Source organism: Protomyctophum bolini (assembly GCF_963924005.1).
Source record: "Protomyctophum bolini genome assembly, chromosome: 5".
Lineage (NCBI taxonomy): Eukaryota > Metazoa > Chordata > Actinopteri > Myctophiformes > Myctophidae > Protomyctophum > Protomyctophum bolini.
In genome coordinates this window covers 7,002,781-7,017,958 of record NC_137866.1, presented here as the reverse complement: position 1 = coordinate 7,017,958, position 15,178 = coordinate 7,002,781, and the positions used below count along the sequence as shown (strand labels likewise).

The 15,178-nt window shown below is 42.8% G+C and overlaps 2 protein-coding genes across 4 annotated transcripts in view; both read right to left on the bottom strand.

The window, feature by feature from the left end:
* arhgap4b (Rho GTPase activating protein 4b) overlaps positions 1 to 8,056 on the bottom strand; it is a 48,878-nt gene extending 40,822 nt beyond the window's left edge. For both annotated transcript variants that reach the window (XM_080763070.1, XM_080763071.1), the window contains exon 1: positions 7,924 to 8,056. The gene's annotated coding sequence lies outside the window, so the exon portion shown is untranslated. The remainder of the gene's footprint in view (positions 1 to 7,923) is intronic.
* A 1,665-nt stretch (positions 8,057 to 9,721) lies between these two features.
* LOC308315226 (U8 snoRNA-decapping enzyme) lies at positions 9,722 to 13,577 on the bottom strand. 2 transcript variants are annotated; one of them, XR_013964006.1, is made up of 6 exons: positions 13,494 to 13,577; positions 13,167 to 13,298; positions 12,768 to 12,808; positions 11,497 to 11,740; positions 10,185 to 10,509; positions 9,722 to 10,000 (listed from the first exon to the last, which is right to left on the bottom strand). XR_013964006.1 is itself a non-coding variant. In XM_080763095.1 (5 exons), the coding sequence occupies exons 2-5, from the start codon at positions 13,296 to 13,298 to the stop codon at positions 10,255 to 10,257; spliced, it is 672 nt and encodes a 223-aa protein (XP_080619221.1). In that variant the 5' UTR covers positions 13,494 to 13,577; the 3' UTR covers positions 10,158 to 10,254. The 2 variants fall into 2 exon arrangements, 1 of the variants encoding a protein (XP_080619221.1); XM_080763095.1 differs by lacking the exon at positions 9,722 to 10,000 and having other exon boundaries at positions 10,158 to 10,509.
* Positions 13,578 to 15,178: the final 1,601 nt, after the last annotated feature.

Sequence of the window (15,178 nt, the reverse complement as noted above, 5' to 3'; positions counted from 1 at the left end):
TCAACCAAACATTGTTTTCCCACAGGGATATGAATCTCGTGTTTTACAGTATAGGCTATAGTATAGTGTACTTCCTGGAGTCACAAACTTAAAATACATAATTCCATGGTCAAGGGAAGGCCCATTCTGGACGGGAACCCTTTGGGTGTTTTAACTAAAGCAAAATAGCAGATCTACAAGCTCGTACGAGTGGCGCGCTACGAGCTTGTATAGGTCTGCTATTTTTGAAACATCGTGAAAACAAATCTTTGAATATATATTCTTTCAGAAGACTTGTTTTTTTATTTCGACGTCAGGCCTAAATGGGTTTTAAATCAGACTTGTCTCATTTGAACATGCCAAGCATTATAAATCTGATCTGTTGAAGTATAGAGGTCAAGGACCAGAAACCATATATACACAAACACGCGTACACACAAAACGCATACACACTCACGCACGCACACACACGACTCACACAACTGCTGATGTGCGCTAGTGACAGACAGTGTCTATCATTCTGGGAGAATTGAAGGTACAGCTGCATGGGGTGCAAACTGTAAAGTTACTGGTTTTTCCACTTAGACATGCAATGACACGTTTCAAGTATCATTGCAGGAAAATAGGGTTGATGGTTTACACACACACACACACACACACACACACACACACACGCACACGCGCGCGCGCATGCACACACACACACACACACACACACACACACACACACACACACACACACACACACACACGTGCGCGCGCACGCACACACGAATATATATATATATATATATATATTCCCTGCGTGTTCAACTAGGTGACCCTGACATACTGTACAGTAGATGAATAATATTAACGAAACTTAATTGAGAGTAATGGAGTGATCACAGAGAGTAAATGGAGAGACATTTCCACTATATACAAGCATGTCTTCAGAGGCCATGGGAGACCATGGGAGACTCCTGGGACCTTCATCAGCACACGACCTTAATCTCCCCTGAACAAAGGAGCTGGTAATTGATCTGAGAGAAGAGAGAGAAACCCAAGAAGGAAAGAAAAGGATGGATAAACCGGAGAGAGAGAGAGAGAGAGAGAGGGGGGGGGGAATGAGAGGAATGGATTAAATAATAGGGAGAGAAGAACAAGAGACAGCGAGAAAGTATCATGCTAGGAAGAGAGAGAGAGAGAGAGAGAGAGGGGGGGAGAAAGGGGATGGTAGAGCGCTATAGACAGAGTACAGGGAGGTTGATGAGAGAGAGAGAGAGAGGGTAGAGAAGGCTGACCCAAAAGGTCAGGAAGAGCTGAGTAAGAGAGGCGTACAAGTATAGCCCACATTTCATGTCAAGGTCACAGAAATAAAAGGGGTCCATCTCGCTATACGCAGAGTGAATATAAAGTGGTGGAACAATGGGCAAGAGAGAGACCATCCTGGAGGCTTATTGACCATATTTACACATCAGCCTTTTTGCCGCTACATTGACACATTTAGGCCTGACGTCGAAATAAAAAAAAAAAGAAATCTTCTAAATCCTCCAGTTTTATGAAATAAATATTTTCAACGTTTTTTCAAAAAAATAGCAGACCTACAAGCTCGTAGCGCGCCACTCGGTGGCGCGCTATGAGCTTGTAGAGCTGCTATTTTTCAATAGCTAAATTATAACATGTTTAAAACACCAAAAGGGTTAGTTCCCGAGCAAAATTCAACAAACCCCAAACCCAAATGACATGAATCAAGCAGAACTAAATAGACGATATACAAGTGGCTCATTGTATGTGTGATAAAGTGTGGCCGGGGGGGGGGGCTTCTCCTCCTCAGATTTGAGTAGATATAGCCAAACTGCGCGACATGCATGGGCCGCCAGGCCTCTGCTTTGTCGATAATAATATGACCTAGTTAGGTGTTATACTATTTCTTGCAGCAGATCGGCTCCGCTCATCTCAAACTTTTTCCCCCTTTTTTGGAAAAGTCGACCGTATAATTCGCAGCTGCATTGTGTCTCTCTCGGCAGCTGCTCTGCTGTCTCCTGTCTCGTGTGCAGGAGTGAACCAGTGGGCGTCGTCAGTTAGAACCAGAATTTGTTCACTTCCTATAAAAGCCTATATCGCTTCTTTTTTGTTGTAGATTGTGCAATCCTATAAAGAAAAGGAAGTGAAAGCTTTGTGGTCATGATTGGTCACGACAAGAGTTGGCTTTGTCCGCAGCGTTAAGCGTCTTTAAATAAATACTTTCTGAAAAGTCTATGAGGAAAATGAACGGGGATTTCTTTTCCGGGGTTTCTCGAGGGCGACGCTCTATACACCATAAATAAATACTGAAACCAGATATAATCATTAGGGAAGGTGTATGCATGCACTATGTGTACTATATGTAAACTCTTCATTTCCACTTTCCAGCCATTCAGTTGCAAAAAATAAATACATTTATTTGGGGACCCCCCGAGGAGTCGCGACCCACGGGTTGAGAACCCCTGGTGTAGGGGCCACTGGTTCCCAAACTTTTGCAGGTCAAGGACCCCCCAAATTGACACTAATTAGCATGTCTTTAGTTTGAAAAAGACATGCCAGGGACCCCCATCAAAAGAGAAGATTTTTACGGCTCTAGCAGTGATTCTCAACACGTTTAATTTCAAGGACCCCCCATTTTGACATGCATTAGTCTAGGGACCCCCCCATTTAATGGCATTTCTTCTATCTCTGAGACACCAATTTATATTGTAAAATCAATGTTATTTTAACTCTGAGAGTGTACAAATGGAACCAAAATGGACCCGTTAGGGTCCATTTGGTTCCATTTGTACACTCTCTGAGTTACAGACCTATAATGGTCCATTTGGTTACAAACTATCATTTAGCTGGGGACCCCCTGGAACTCCCTTAGGGAACCACTGGTGTAGTAGGCGACCTACAAGCTCACAACGCCACGTGGTCGTGGATGAGACGTGTCGTTGTGAGCTTCTACTGATATCTTCCTGCACATGACACCGTCATATGACGGAGTATAAATCAAGCTTGACGTTCAGGATTGCCCTGTGTGTGTCAGCACAACAACAGCCTATACGGGTCCGTCGTTTACTTTGCACCACTCTCGGACTTAAATGAACACTCACAGATTTTGCAGTGTGGCTGCAGAGTGCAGATAAGCATGCATGGAACTGTGAAAGGGATGCGCTTTGAGTTATCTGAACTGATCTCGGCCGTAATTCATGTCGTCAGACATGCTATGCAAACACTTCTGTGTGTACACGAGTCAAGTGAAGTCAATTCAGACATGACATGCTTGTCCGTGTGTGACAGGCCCTGATCGACAGGCCAACTGCACACGCCACGCAGGCTATAACACTAATGTTCATGTCACGCGTTATAATAATTTACAATTTAGGCATTTAGCAGACGCTCAGAGCGACTTACATTAAGCAAGAACAAAAAAGCATGGGAATACATCACATAAAAAGCATTTATCATGAAACAACCGAGTGGCGCGCTACGAGCTTGTAAGTCTCCTATTCTTTTTTAAATCGTGAAAATATGGATTTAGAAGATTTTTTTTTAATTTCGAGGTCAGGCCCAAATGGGTTAACATAATTACTGAACAGCTGGCATAGCTAACAGTGTCCTGAGCACGAGAAGGTTCCCACAGGTGCTGCTGCTATACACAAATTAAGGACCAAAGCTGACATAAGGCATGCAGTCAAATTGGCTGTGCCGCCAGATTTCCTTTTATCTATGCGAGGAATACAAATTAATTATGTCAAATTTACCTTAATAATAACATCTCAAAATAATAATAATAGCTTATATAGCGCTTTTCCGAGTACCCAGAGACGCTTTACATGGGGAAGCAACAAAGTATCCGTGAAGGTATTGCATGTGGCCCCTGACCATGCATTTAGCAATGTGGCAAAGTGAAGATTTTGTAATTTCTTCCACAGAACTTGTGTGCACTGTTACGTGGAAGTGCGTCAATGTTATCAGAATTACTGGGAAGTCGGAGGTTAAGAAATTCCACAGAAAATGGAGTTAGAATCTCAAGAAGGGTATAAGTGTACCAGCTTGCCTGATTGATTAGGAAATGTGCCCATATAATCATGTCATCATGTGCTATATCTTGCACATAATTTGCTATTTTTGAGTGGTGCAACCACTCCCTTACGGAGCTATGTGTGTGTCTGGGTGGGTGACCACGAAAACAGCATGGTTGTTTTTCACCACCTGTGTGCAACCTAACACACACACAAACACAGACGTGTCCACAAATATCCCATTGCAACACAACAGTGGTCCCCAGGCTGATTATTAGTCAAGGTGGTGGTCCCTGGTTCACAATCAGTTGAAAGCCCCTGGTTTAGTGCTTTGTACGTGGTTATGAGTGTTTTGAAATAGATTCTTTGTATGTGTAGTACAGTATGATTATTAACAGGTTTTACCCCAAGTCTGGTAAAAAAAGGAAGTTATATCTCAAGGTCTCAGTGTGCACATGCAATAGCATAATATGCTAGGTTTTCACCCAACTGCACCAATATTATTGGTGCAGTTGGGTGAAAACCTTTTATGTCATTACTTTTCAGTAAATGTAAAATAAAGAACCTGTGTTCCAATGGATACAATGTTTTTATTTTTTGTGAGTACTGTACTGACACATACAGGATATTAAGACAAGAGCCCAACTGATTTGGGCACTGTTGCCGTTGGGTGTATTTGGGCAAGGGCCGTTTTGCAATAACCTGGGCATGTCACATGCAAGGGGAGATTTCCATACCCAGCTACACTTGTGGGGTTGTTTGCTGCAAGGGTGTATATGCAGAGGGTAATTTGCAGGTGATATTTGTGGAATGTCCCCCTTTTTTTCTTTTTATGAAAACAGTCTTGACAGTTGGACACTGTGTGGGGAGAGAGGCTGACAGGCAAGGTTACCACATAGGTTTGCATTTTTATTTTGAAAAGGCATTAGTTTGTATTAGTTTTAGCGTTATTTATTGTAATATCACCTATTCAGGGACAAGATTAAATACCAGATCTACACGCAATCTTTGGCTTGTAGATTCCACATAATATGGATGCTGGGATTCAAGTGGTTCGATGAAAACAGTGTTGACAGTTAGACACCGCGTGGGCACAGAGGAGCTAACAGGAAAGTCAGGTTCACCATGCACACCCTCAGGCTTTCCTGTATCTCTAACCATTCTGCCACAGTTCTCCATCTATGCTTTTTGAGTGGTGCAACCACTCCTATATAGACCGATTCCGTAGCGGGTCTCATGGTCGCAGCCTACGTATTTCCTGTAGGCGGAGACGACACATCTGTGGTTTCCCCGCACCAAGCTTCTACTGCAGTGAATGGAAAAGTGACTGATGTTATAGTCTGCTTCAAACGTTACTCTTTCACCTGCTTTTTACTAACACTAACATTACAAAGATGCACCAGAACATCGGGATGAACCTGTGTAGTTAATGGCTGCTCCAACAGTAGTGGCAACATAAAGAATAAAAAATAAACGGAATGTCAAAATATCTACCGCGGTGGCTGAGACCAGAGCCATTGAGTAATAATGGTTGAGACAAAGCAGTGAAAGGTCCTGAAAGATACATAACGTCAGTCTTACCCAATACCCAATCTTTCCGTTTTAGGAAGACAAGGCTGCTGTACTTTATACCTCATACTAAGCATTAAAGTATGAGGTATATAAAGTACAGCCGCCAATGTGTTCCTAAAACAGAAAGATTGGGCGTTGGGTAAGACTGACGTTATGTATCTTTCACTGCACTATAGGTAGAGAGTGAGAATTTGTGTTCAGTTCTGCTAGTGGTGTGGTTACTAGACAGGACAGGATTTAAATGGTTCTTATATAAAACTCTAACAATTTCCCATTGACTGTTTTGAAGAACATCACGTCATCACATCATCGGCATTTCTTTTGATTTGGGGATTTCCACCTGAACTTATGGCCTGCTTTCCCCCCCCCCTTGCTTTATAGCAGGCAGAACACAGTTCTGTAGGTGAAATGTCACTAAACTAAAAGTTACAAAGTTTATAGACCTCCCAAAATTACGCCTTTATACTGCAGCGACAGTATATTAACATCATATCAAAACAATACCGTATATTAACATCATATCAAAACATTACCGTATATCAATTGTCTTGCTGCTTGAAATTCAGGGCATACATTGAAAATGTATATAAATAAATCAGGCAAGGCAAGATTTTGTGAATGCAATTTAGAATTTAGTCAATTTACATAAAAGAGAGCAGCTGGGCTTCCCAAACGCACAGTATAATACTCAAATCAATAAGCCAATGAACCAACTAGTCCGTTCAGATTATGTTACGAGAACTAATAGGCCTACAAATATGTGCAATAGGCTTCTGGGAAAGCCAAGCCTGAGTAATGACATTTCTCCGCTGAAAGAAGGAACAGATCTACCTGACTAACAGAACGATATAGGCCACAGGGTTCATGTCAGGGCTCCTCCATTGTGTCAGCATTAAGACCTGCATGACACCAGATGCTACAATTGTTTTCCAAATCCTAACAGTTTTCTGAAAAAGCTTATGTTTCTATATATATGTCAGTGGTGTCCAGAATTATCTGTATTTGGCTGCCGACCCCCCATCTGAAAATATGTTGCTAGTAGGGACCCCCCAGAAGCAAAGATTTGAGTTAAAAAAAGAAGAATGAAAGAATGTATTCAAATGTTTGCGTCACATTTTCACGATTTTTCAAAAATAGCAGACCTATACAAGCTCGTAGCGCGCCACTCGGTGGCGCGCTATGAGCTTGTAGATCTGCTATTTTTCAATAGCTAAAGTATACCATAATGCTTATACTAGTTAAAACACCAAAAGGGGTTCCCTTAAGATCCATTGTGCGGCATCATAATTAAACCAATACAATGTCCATATCAGTTTACAGATGCCTTCAGGACGTGCAGTTAAACCACACACACACACACAGTCACACACACACACACACACACACACACACACACACACACACACATCTGTGTGTCTTTAAAACAATGTGAACCCTTCTGTATATCTCTGAGAGTGTATACAGAACCGTATATACAAATGGAACCCAATGGACCGGTACTATAAGTCCATGATCCATTTGGGTTATATTTGTAGCCTAGTATAGGCCTACACTCTAAATCCTCAGTGTTATTTTTCTCAGAGTTATACAGATCCAGAATGAAAGGGTTCCATTTGGACCCCTGGTGGGTGAGAATGAGAAACAGTGTCTTTAAAGGGTTCCATTTGGACCCCTGGTGGGTGAGAAACAGTGTCTTTAAAGGGTTCCATTTGGACCCCTGGTGGGTGAGAAACAGTGTCTTTAACCAGTGAATGAGCCGTCGATACCATGGGGAGTAATGAGAAAAGGACCAATCGTGGCCCCCGGAACTCTGACAGCGGTGGACGAGCAGGGCTCACGTTTACAACAGCCATAAATCACTTTGTATGGGGGGGGGGGGGGGGGGGGAACACACACACACACACACACACACACACACACACACACGAGCACACACACACACACACACACACACACACACTTCTGCACAATAGCTACATGCCCACCTAATCATCTGTAAGCATATTTACACAAATTACACGAAACACACACACACACACACACACACACACAGCAGCAGCAGCAGCAGCACTGAAGATGGTGCACACATTACATAATTGATACCCCCAACAGATCAGTAACCTACATCCATTCCAATCCTGCATTTCTCCACCTACTGAAGCCAGCAGCACACAACAACACAAACACATGCAGACAGATTTGTATTCACAATAATAGTCACGTATATATGCACGCTTGAAACCACACAGACACACACAGTCACACAGTCACACACACGTCTCTCACACACACACACACACACACAGGTTGCTGTTGGTTTTATGAACAGCAGCACCATGACACTTGTACATACCTCACTTTGTAGTCCTCCGTTTCTATCCGTTCTTCTCCTCTTCCCTTGTTCTCCTCTCTCTCTCTCTATCACACAGAGAGAGCAGTGTTTGAACCTGACAGATTTCTCTCAGCTCTGTAATCTCCCCCCTCCCTCCCTCCCTCCCCCTTTTCTCAGGCACACACATGCACACGCACACACTTAAAAACAAGCCCTCCCTCCTTCCCTCTCCAGCCTGCTCAAATAGACTTCTCCCCCTCCCTCCCCCCCCCCCCTCTCTCTCTCTCTCTCTCTCGAAGCAGAGAATGCCACAGCGCAAGCCACGCCCCCCCACTCTCTCCTCTCCTCAGGCAGCTATAAATACCGCTGCATCTATGAATACACTCGCTTTCTCTCGGAGCAGCATCCCTCCGCTCGATCCCGCTCTCTCTCCAGCTACATCCATCCATCCCGCTGCTCCTTAAGCTTCCTTCCCTCCCTGGCTTCATCTCAGCACTGCCCCCCACCACCATCATCCCTTTCCTCACGCCATCAAATATTTTTCTGATGACCTTGCATTACTCGCCCTGTGAGCTGTGACAACGCCGACGTTCACTAGCGAGCAACCATGCACACACGCACACACACACACACACACACACACAAAGAGGAAGACACATGGTGTACATGGAGAAGACAACACCACCAGTGTCACTAGCACCTACAACAGTCTCTTGTACCTACAACATGTTTCCTGTTGTGCCGGATGAGGTGCAAAGGGTGCATATATCTCCCGTCGACGGATCGAGAAAAGCGCACTCAGATCAGGCGACATTTATAAAACGAACCCATCGGGCAATTAATCAAAGCAGATCACCATCACCCTGGATGCAAAGCGTGCTGATGAAATCCTATTACAGGAAAATCCTCAGTGTTCATTTAGCTCTGACAAATGTAACCAAATTATCCCAAAGATATCCATTTGGTTACATTGCATGATTGCACTGCATTAAAAAAGGATACATTATCCACTCACGATCTATAGTATCAATGATTTTGTTTTATTAAAAAGGTACTGCTAAAAATGATAAAAGTTGAAATAATTTATTGAATAGCCTATAGCCTACAATGTTATACTCAATGTTCTTTTGTTTACTATATTAATGTTCTCATTATATTTGTAACAACATATTCCAGGTGTAATTAGCATCAAAGACAAGGTTCAGCCCTCCGTTCTTGCTCACTAGCAATACTCCTCAGGAACAAGCATCTGGTGCAGTTCGGTTATGTGTACCAAGGGTATAGTTTGGTAGTATGGAATCTTGGGTTGCAGGCTTTATAAGTATATGTCACAGCATAATGAAACCTTGGACTGTATAGCTGTGCCAGTGCCAGGCTGAATGGTTATGCAGTGAATTAAAAATGTTGAGAATCTTAAGAAATCTGCTGCACTTTTCAATTCAGGATAAGCTGCTTTTCTCTGGGCCATGCCCACTGCTGCGTGAAGCTGTCGATTGGCGAATGCTACCACCAATCGCTTGCAGTGCGTTTAAAAAAGAATGCTTGTTGTGATGGCTTCATTGTGCACGGAAAAAAACACCAGATCTGCAAGCTCACAATGCGTTGCAATGTGAGGTCGTTGTGAGCTTGTGCAGTGTCTGTTTTGACCATGTGACACTGTTGTATGGCGAAGTATAAAAATCTGGATTAAGGAAAAAGAAACGCAGCCCGGTCATATTGCCAAGATGCGCCAGCTCACTATAATACCACTCAATATGTCGTGTGTTTATTAGTGTCTCGCAACATTAAATGATCCACTGTGACAATTCAACAAGGGAAATGACATAATGTAAAACACAGAATGTGTATACTGTATAATGTGCATTGTATATACACTATCTACGTATATGTATGTACATCTGTAGTCGTGTGCAAGGCACCTATTGTTAGTACTGTACTGTACAGTACAGTACTAGTACTGTACTGTACTTAAGTACAATTTTGAGGAATTTGTACTTTACTTGAGTATTTCCAATACTTTCACTTCTACTTCACTATACATTTTGTGATCAAAATATTGTACTTTTACTCCACTACATTTATTTGAAAACTCTAGTTACTTTGGAGATTGTATTTTTGATTAGAAAACATCCATTAACCACTCCAGCCCCCCATTTGAAAATAGCCGATCTACAAGCTTGTAGATCGGCTATTTTCAAAAGATTTTGTACACAGTTTGAACTTGTGAAATGGCGTGAAAAGAGTGAAAGGTTGTCATCAACTTTATGTGGTCGCACACGGACAGCTGGGTTTGCGTTTGCTTAATTGTGTGGCACTCACAGGTGTATATTTCAATTTAGTCATTTCATCATTTCAAGACGGCGGTGCTCTCTCTCCGTGCCCTTCTGCGAGTGTGAGGAATGCCTGCAGGTCTTTGGAGGTGCGCGCGTGTATCTCCGTGGCGCGCACGAGGGACTCCTGTAGCTCCCGAGGGCTGACGAGGTCGAAGCGCAGCAGAGCGTCGAGCAGCTGAGAACGGCAGTTCCCGATGAACGAGTGCGACAGGAAGGAGGGCAGGCCTCCTCCGCCTTTCATGGTGTACAGAGGGATCCTCACCATCCCCAGGACCTGCAGACGGGAAGCAACGGGCACCACAAGACAGTGAGAAGAACCATAATTGAAATAACAGACAGAGAGAGAGAGAGAGAGAGAGAGAGAGAGAGAGAAGGAGAGAAACAAAAAGAGAGGCAAAGAGGCGACCCACGAACACCTCTCGACTTTCCCTATACTTGCGGGACTATGGGCTTTTTTTTGCGTGTCTTAAGTACCAGGTCTTATTCCCTAACTTGAGTAAACTAAAGACCTGGAGGCGTGATCAATGCTCTTTGGCCACTCAGAATAGCCAAAGAGCATTGATCACGCCTCCAGGTCTTTAGTTTACTCAAGTTAGGGAATAAGACCTGGTACTTAAGACACGCAAAATACAGCCCTCTGGGGGGACGAGGATGTACTATTCTGTCCATATCGCAGCATTGCAACTCGAACAGGGCTAAGCAAACTTTGCAACGTTCGACACGTTCGCAACTCGTGTCTCTCGCGGCTCAAGTTCGCTTGAGCCGCGGTCTATACAACTGGGGCGACTGTGGCTCAGGAGGTGTAGAGCAGGTCGTCCAATGATCCATGGGTCGGTGGTTCGAATCCCGGCTCCTCCTCCTGTCTACATGTCGTAGTGTCCTTGGGCAAGACACTGAACCCCACATTGCTCCCGATGTGCTGGTTGGTTAACTTGCATGGCTTCCGCCGCAATCGGTGTGTGAGTGTGTGTATAAATGGGTGAATGTAATGCACAATCTATGTAAAGCGCCTTGGATAAAGGCGCTATATAAATGCACCATTTACCATTTAACTGTACATTAACCCCTACTGGTAGCAGAGGAGTGTGACCATTTACTCAAGCGCAACGGAGACATGCTCGCGGCAGGGATGGGGAACAAAGCATGAGATCACACAAATGATCATTCTGAATGTAAAAGCGAAATTGTGTGCGTGAGCACGCACGCACGCACGCACGCACGCACGCACGCACGCACGCACGCACGCACGCACGCACGCTACCTCCTGTCCATGATCTGTTGCCGTGGACGCGGCTGCTTTTTCCACTTCCATAACTTGTTCCTCGTCTATCTTCTTCACATAGAAGTGAGTGATGAGATTTGAAGAGGAGGAGGAGGAGGAAGAGGACGGAGCGTAGCAAGAAGCCACATGATTCTCCACAGACACAGGGATTGCCACGCCCAGCTCCTCCCACAATTCCCGGTTTAGCCCCGCCTCCAGGGTCTCTTTTGAAGGGTTAACAAACCTGGGGTCATATAGATGAAAGGTCCCAATCATATAATAGTCCAGCAGCCAACAGGTTTCTTTTGTTTAAATGTTTGTTTACATTTAGGTATGCGGTCAAGTGCAAGCCTGGCTCAGGGAGTAGGACGCCCCTGCCTTGCAGAGTCCCTAGGCACTTTGGACTTATCATCATGTCCTGTGTTTTCGAAATCATTCTATTGGCACTGAAATATAATACATTCGTGATAATGGATATATGTGACCATAGCCTAAGCCATTAACATCCTAACATTGATCATGATTAGGATAATATTTTCATTGTATATCGTATATAATATACAATGTCCTGTAATGTCATACATGTCGAATGTCATGTTTCTATGTTCTGTGTGGACCCCAGGAAGATTAGCTGCTGCTACTGTATGCACCAGCTAATGGGGATCCTAATAAAACTCTATATAAAGGCAAGAATTTCAAAATGCCATTATGCTGGGTTTTTCATGAATCTGTATCCATTCCAAGCATTAGTTTTGCACACACAAAAAAAACAGTCCTTGGCCTAAAAACGGTCATAGCCACTTGCCCAAAATGTGGCCATTTTTAGCCCAAGGAGTGCAAAACTAATGCTTGGAATGGATTCAGAATCACGAAAACCCCCTAGTTTGACATGTCACATATGCTACTTAAAACATAACGACATTTTAGGCCAGTATAATAGAATGTTAATGGTATGGTCACATATAAACCCCTAAAAAACGAATTGCCCAATACCGACAGGCGGTCAGCAAGTGAATGAATGTATATATAGAATACACAATGCATGTCTATCAACTGTAAGAGATGCACACGGTACACATACAAGCACGTAAAGGACTTTCCGGCAGCGAACCAGCTTATAAACAACTGTGTCTTGTGGCGTCATTGTGCTTTTCTGTCCATTTTGTAATGTGTGGAAAACATTGAAAAGGCCCCGTTGAAAAGAAAAGCGGCTATTGATTAGGCCGCTCACTGAATAGAATAATACAAATGAAATATTGCGAGGGACTCACCCACCAGGGAACCCCAATAGGCCGTCAAAGCGCATCTGTATCTGTAGGGGAGTAAAACAAAGTCTGTCACACGCTGATGCACGCACACACACACACACACACACACACACACACACACACACACACACACACACACACACAAACACACACAGTACATGCACGCATCAATGCATGAGGACTCCCTCATTGAAATGTACATATAGCATACACATGAATGCACAGTAAAATATCAGTAAGATATTGTATCTGTATAACACGTGTGAGTGTAAAAAACTTTTACACTCACATGTGTTATACAAATAAATCTGCAGATGGACGCACGGGCACACACACACACACACACACACACACACACACACACACACACACACACACACACACACACACACACACACTCACCAGTATGATGTGTCTGATGGGAATTCTCCCAAACAGCTGAGCATTAGTGTCAGAGAAGAGCATCACATGGCATGCATGCCTGCAGCCTGAGCACGCCAACGCTTCTGCCCTGGATAGCTGTCCACTTGCCATCTTTCCGTGTGTGTACACAACCACACACACACACACACACACACACACACACACACACACACACACACACACACACACACACACACACACACACACAGAGAGTATGCTACAGTATAAGTAATACAGTACACTACAGCCTATATGACTGTATAGAGTCAGTCCAAGCTAAATTAGAAGGCAGAACAACAGGCTAACCTCATTGAATCAGCTTCAGTAACTTGAATTCACCTCTTCCTTCCATGCATACATGCAGTCCAGCCAGGAAGAGGAATAACCACAACAGGAAGTTCAGGTGAAAGTGTTGCACAGTGACTATACATGACAAAGCTCTCTTGCCCCATCTGCTGGTTTTGGAGCAGAGCCTTGGGGAATGCTGTATAATGTACTGTAGTGTACTGTACAGCACTGTTTCCAAAACAGTGTGTCCCCATCTGTGGATCACGGACCCATTTGTATGGGTCACGACTCGAGTTAAAACCCACATTTTCTTTTCATACAGATACTAAAAATATTTTTTAATACATTTTAAAAACAAACAAATCTAAGAAATTCAATAATTAAATAAAACTATTTAATCGAGAAGTAGTGAAAAAAGCCGATCTACAAGCTTGCAACGCGGTGTGAAGCGACACGTGATGCTTGTAGATCTGCTATTTTCATTAGTTTGGGTGCTGGGCAAACGCATAATCTCTCTTCTGGGTCTCAACCTGAAAAGTTTGGAAACCACTGCTGTACAGCAAATATGATATAAAGCCAAAAAACTTGGGCATAAACATGAATCATCATAACATGAAACCTCCAAAAATATAATTAAAGATATAGGTATAAGAGATACTTTTGGTTAAAACAAAAGTTTTTTGTTAAAAATAAGCAATGTCAACATTTTAATGACTTATTAAAAAATAGATATACTAATTCAGACAGCCAGCAATGGGTAGCATTGCTATGGTGTTTTGTTCAGTAGCAGGGGTCTCTCCCGGTCTTTTAATAATATAATAATAATAAACTTTATTTATATATGCAGCTCAAAGTGCTTCACAGGGCAGGACACAAAAATAGAATACAATAAAACACAAGTAGTTAAAATGATAGAACAATGGAACAAAGAACAAAATAAGAGTTTAAAAACATAGAGAAAAAATAAATAAAAACGCCATGGCACACCGCATGTGGCTTGTCTCCAACTGTAATAAAAACTAACATCCTTAACCCTGTTGTGTTCGAAAGAGATCTCTGATCTCTGAAGGGCAATAAGGATGTTCGCCTGTACCTTAATTATTAACTCCAATAGACTTTACACCCAGCCATTCTGAAAGGGAAGTAACTCAGGGTGGCATCAGTTGAGGTAAGATGGATCAATTTGGTTTAGTTAAATGCAAAATTGTACACGATACCTGAAACAATTGAATTGATGGTAAATTCACGCAAATGCAACTCAACGTTATGCTGTTATGGTTGCTATATGGTGTGAACAGACATTTACTTATTATTATTCAGGAAAGTTAATCCACAAACATCACAGACCTTAAGATGAGCGACATTTCCGAAGAAGACAATGAGATCTCCTTTGCCGTAAAGGTACTTGTATTAAGCAGTAGCTGTTGTTCTGGCATTGAATAACTATCCAGGTCACCTATATCTAAAAACTAAATATAATACAAATTATGCTAATTTAAGCTTTACACACAATTTGTTTAAAGGATTCAATAACGATGATGAAAGTCAGAATGTGCCATTCAACCAATTTGTGATTCATCAATCTCACCTGGCTCCATATATTGTTTTATTTATCTATTTATTGGCCAACGTTAATATTTTCAGATGAAATTCTGTCATTGGCTGTATACGAAGAGATGTATTGGGTGTATTTCCCTGTGTGT

Coding starts and splice junctions, on each gene's coding strand:
- LOC308315226 (XM_080763095.1), bottom strand. CDS start 13,298: ATGGCAAGTGGACAGCTATCCAGGGCAGAAGCGTTGGCGTGCTCAGGC. Junction 12,809..13,166: donor CCATCAGACACATCATACTG/GTGAGTGTGTGT, acceptor ACTCCCCTACAG/ATACAGATGCGCTTTGACGG. Junction 10,510..11,496: donor CAACAGATCATGGACAGGAG/GTAGCGTGCGTG, acceptor TCCCGTCTGCAG/GTCCTGGGGATGGTGAGGAT.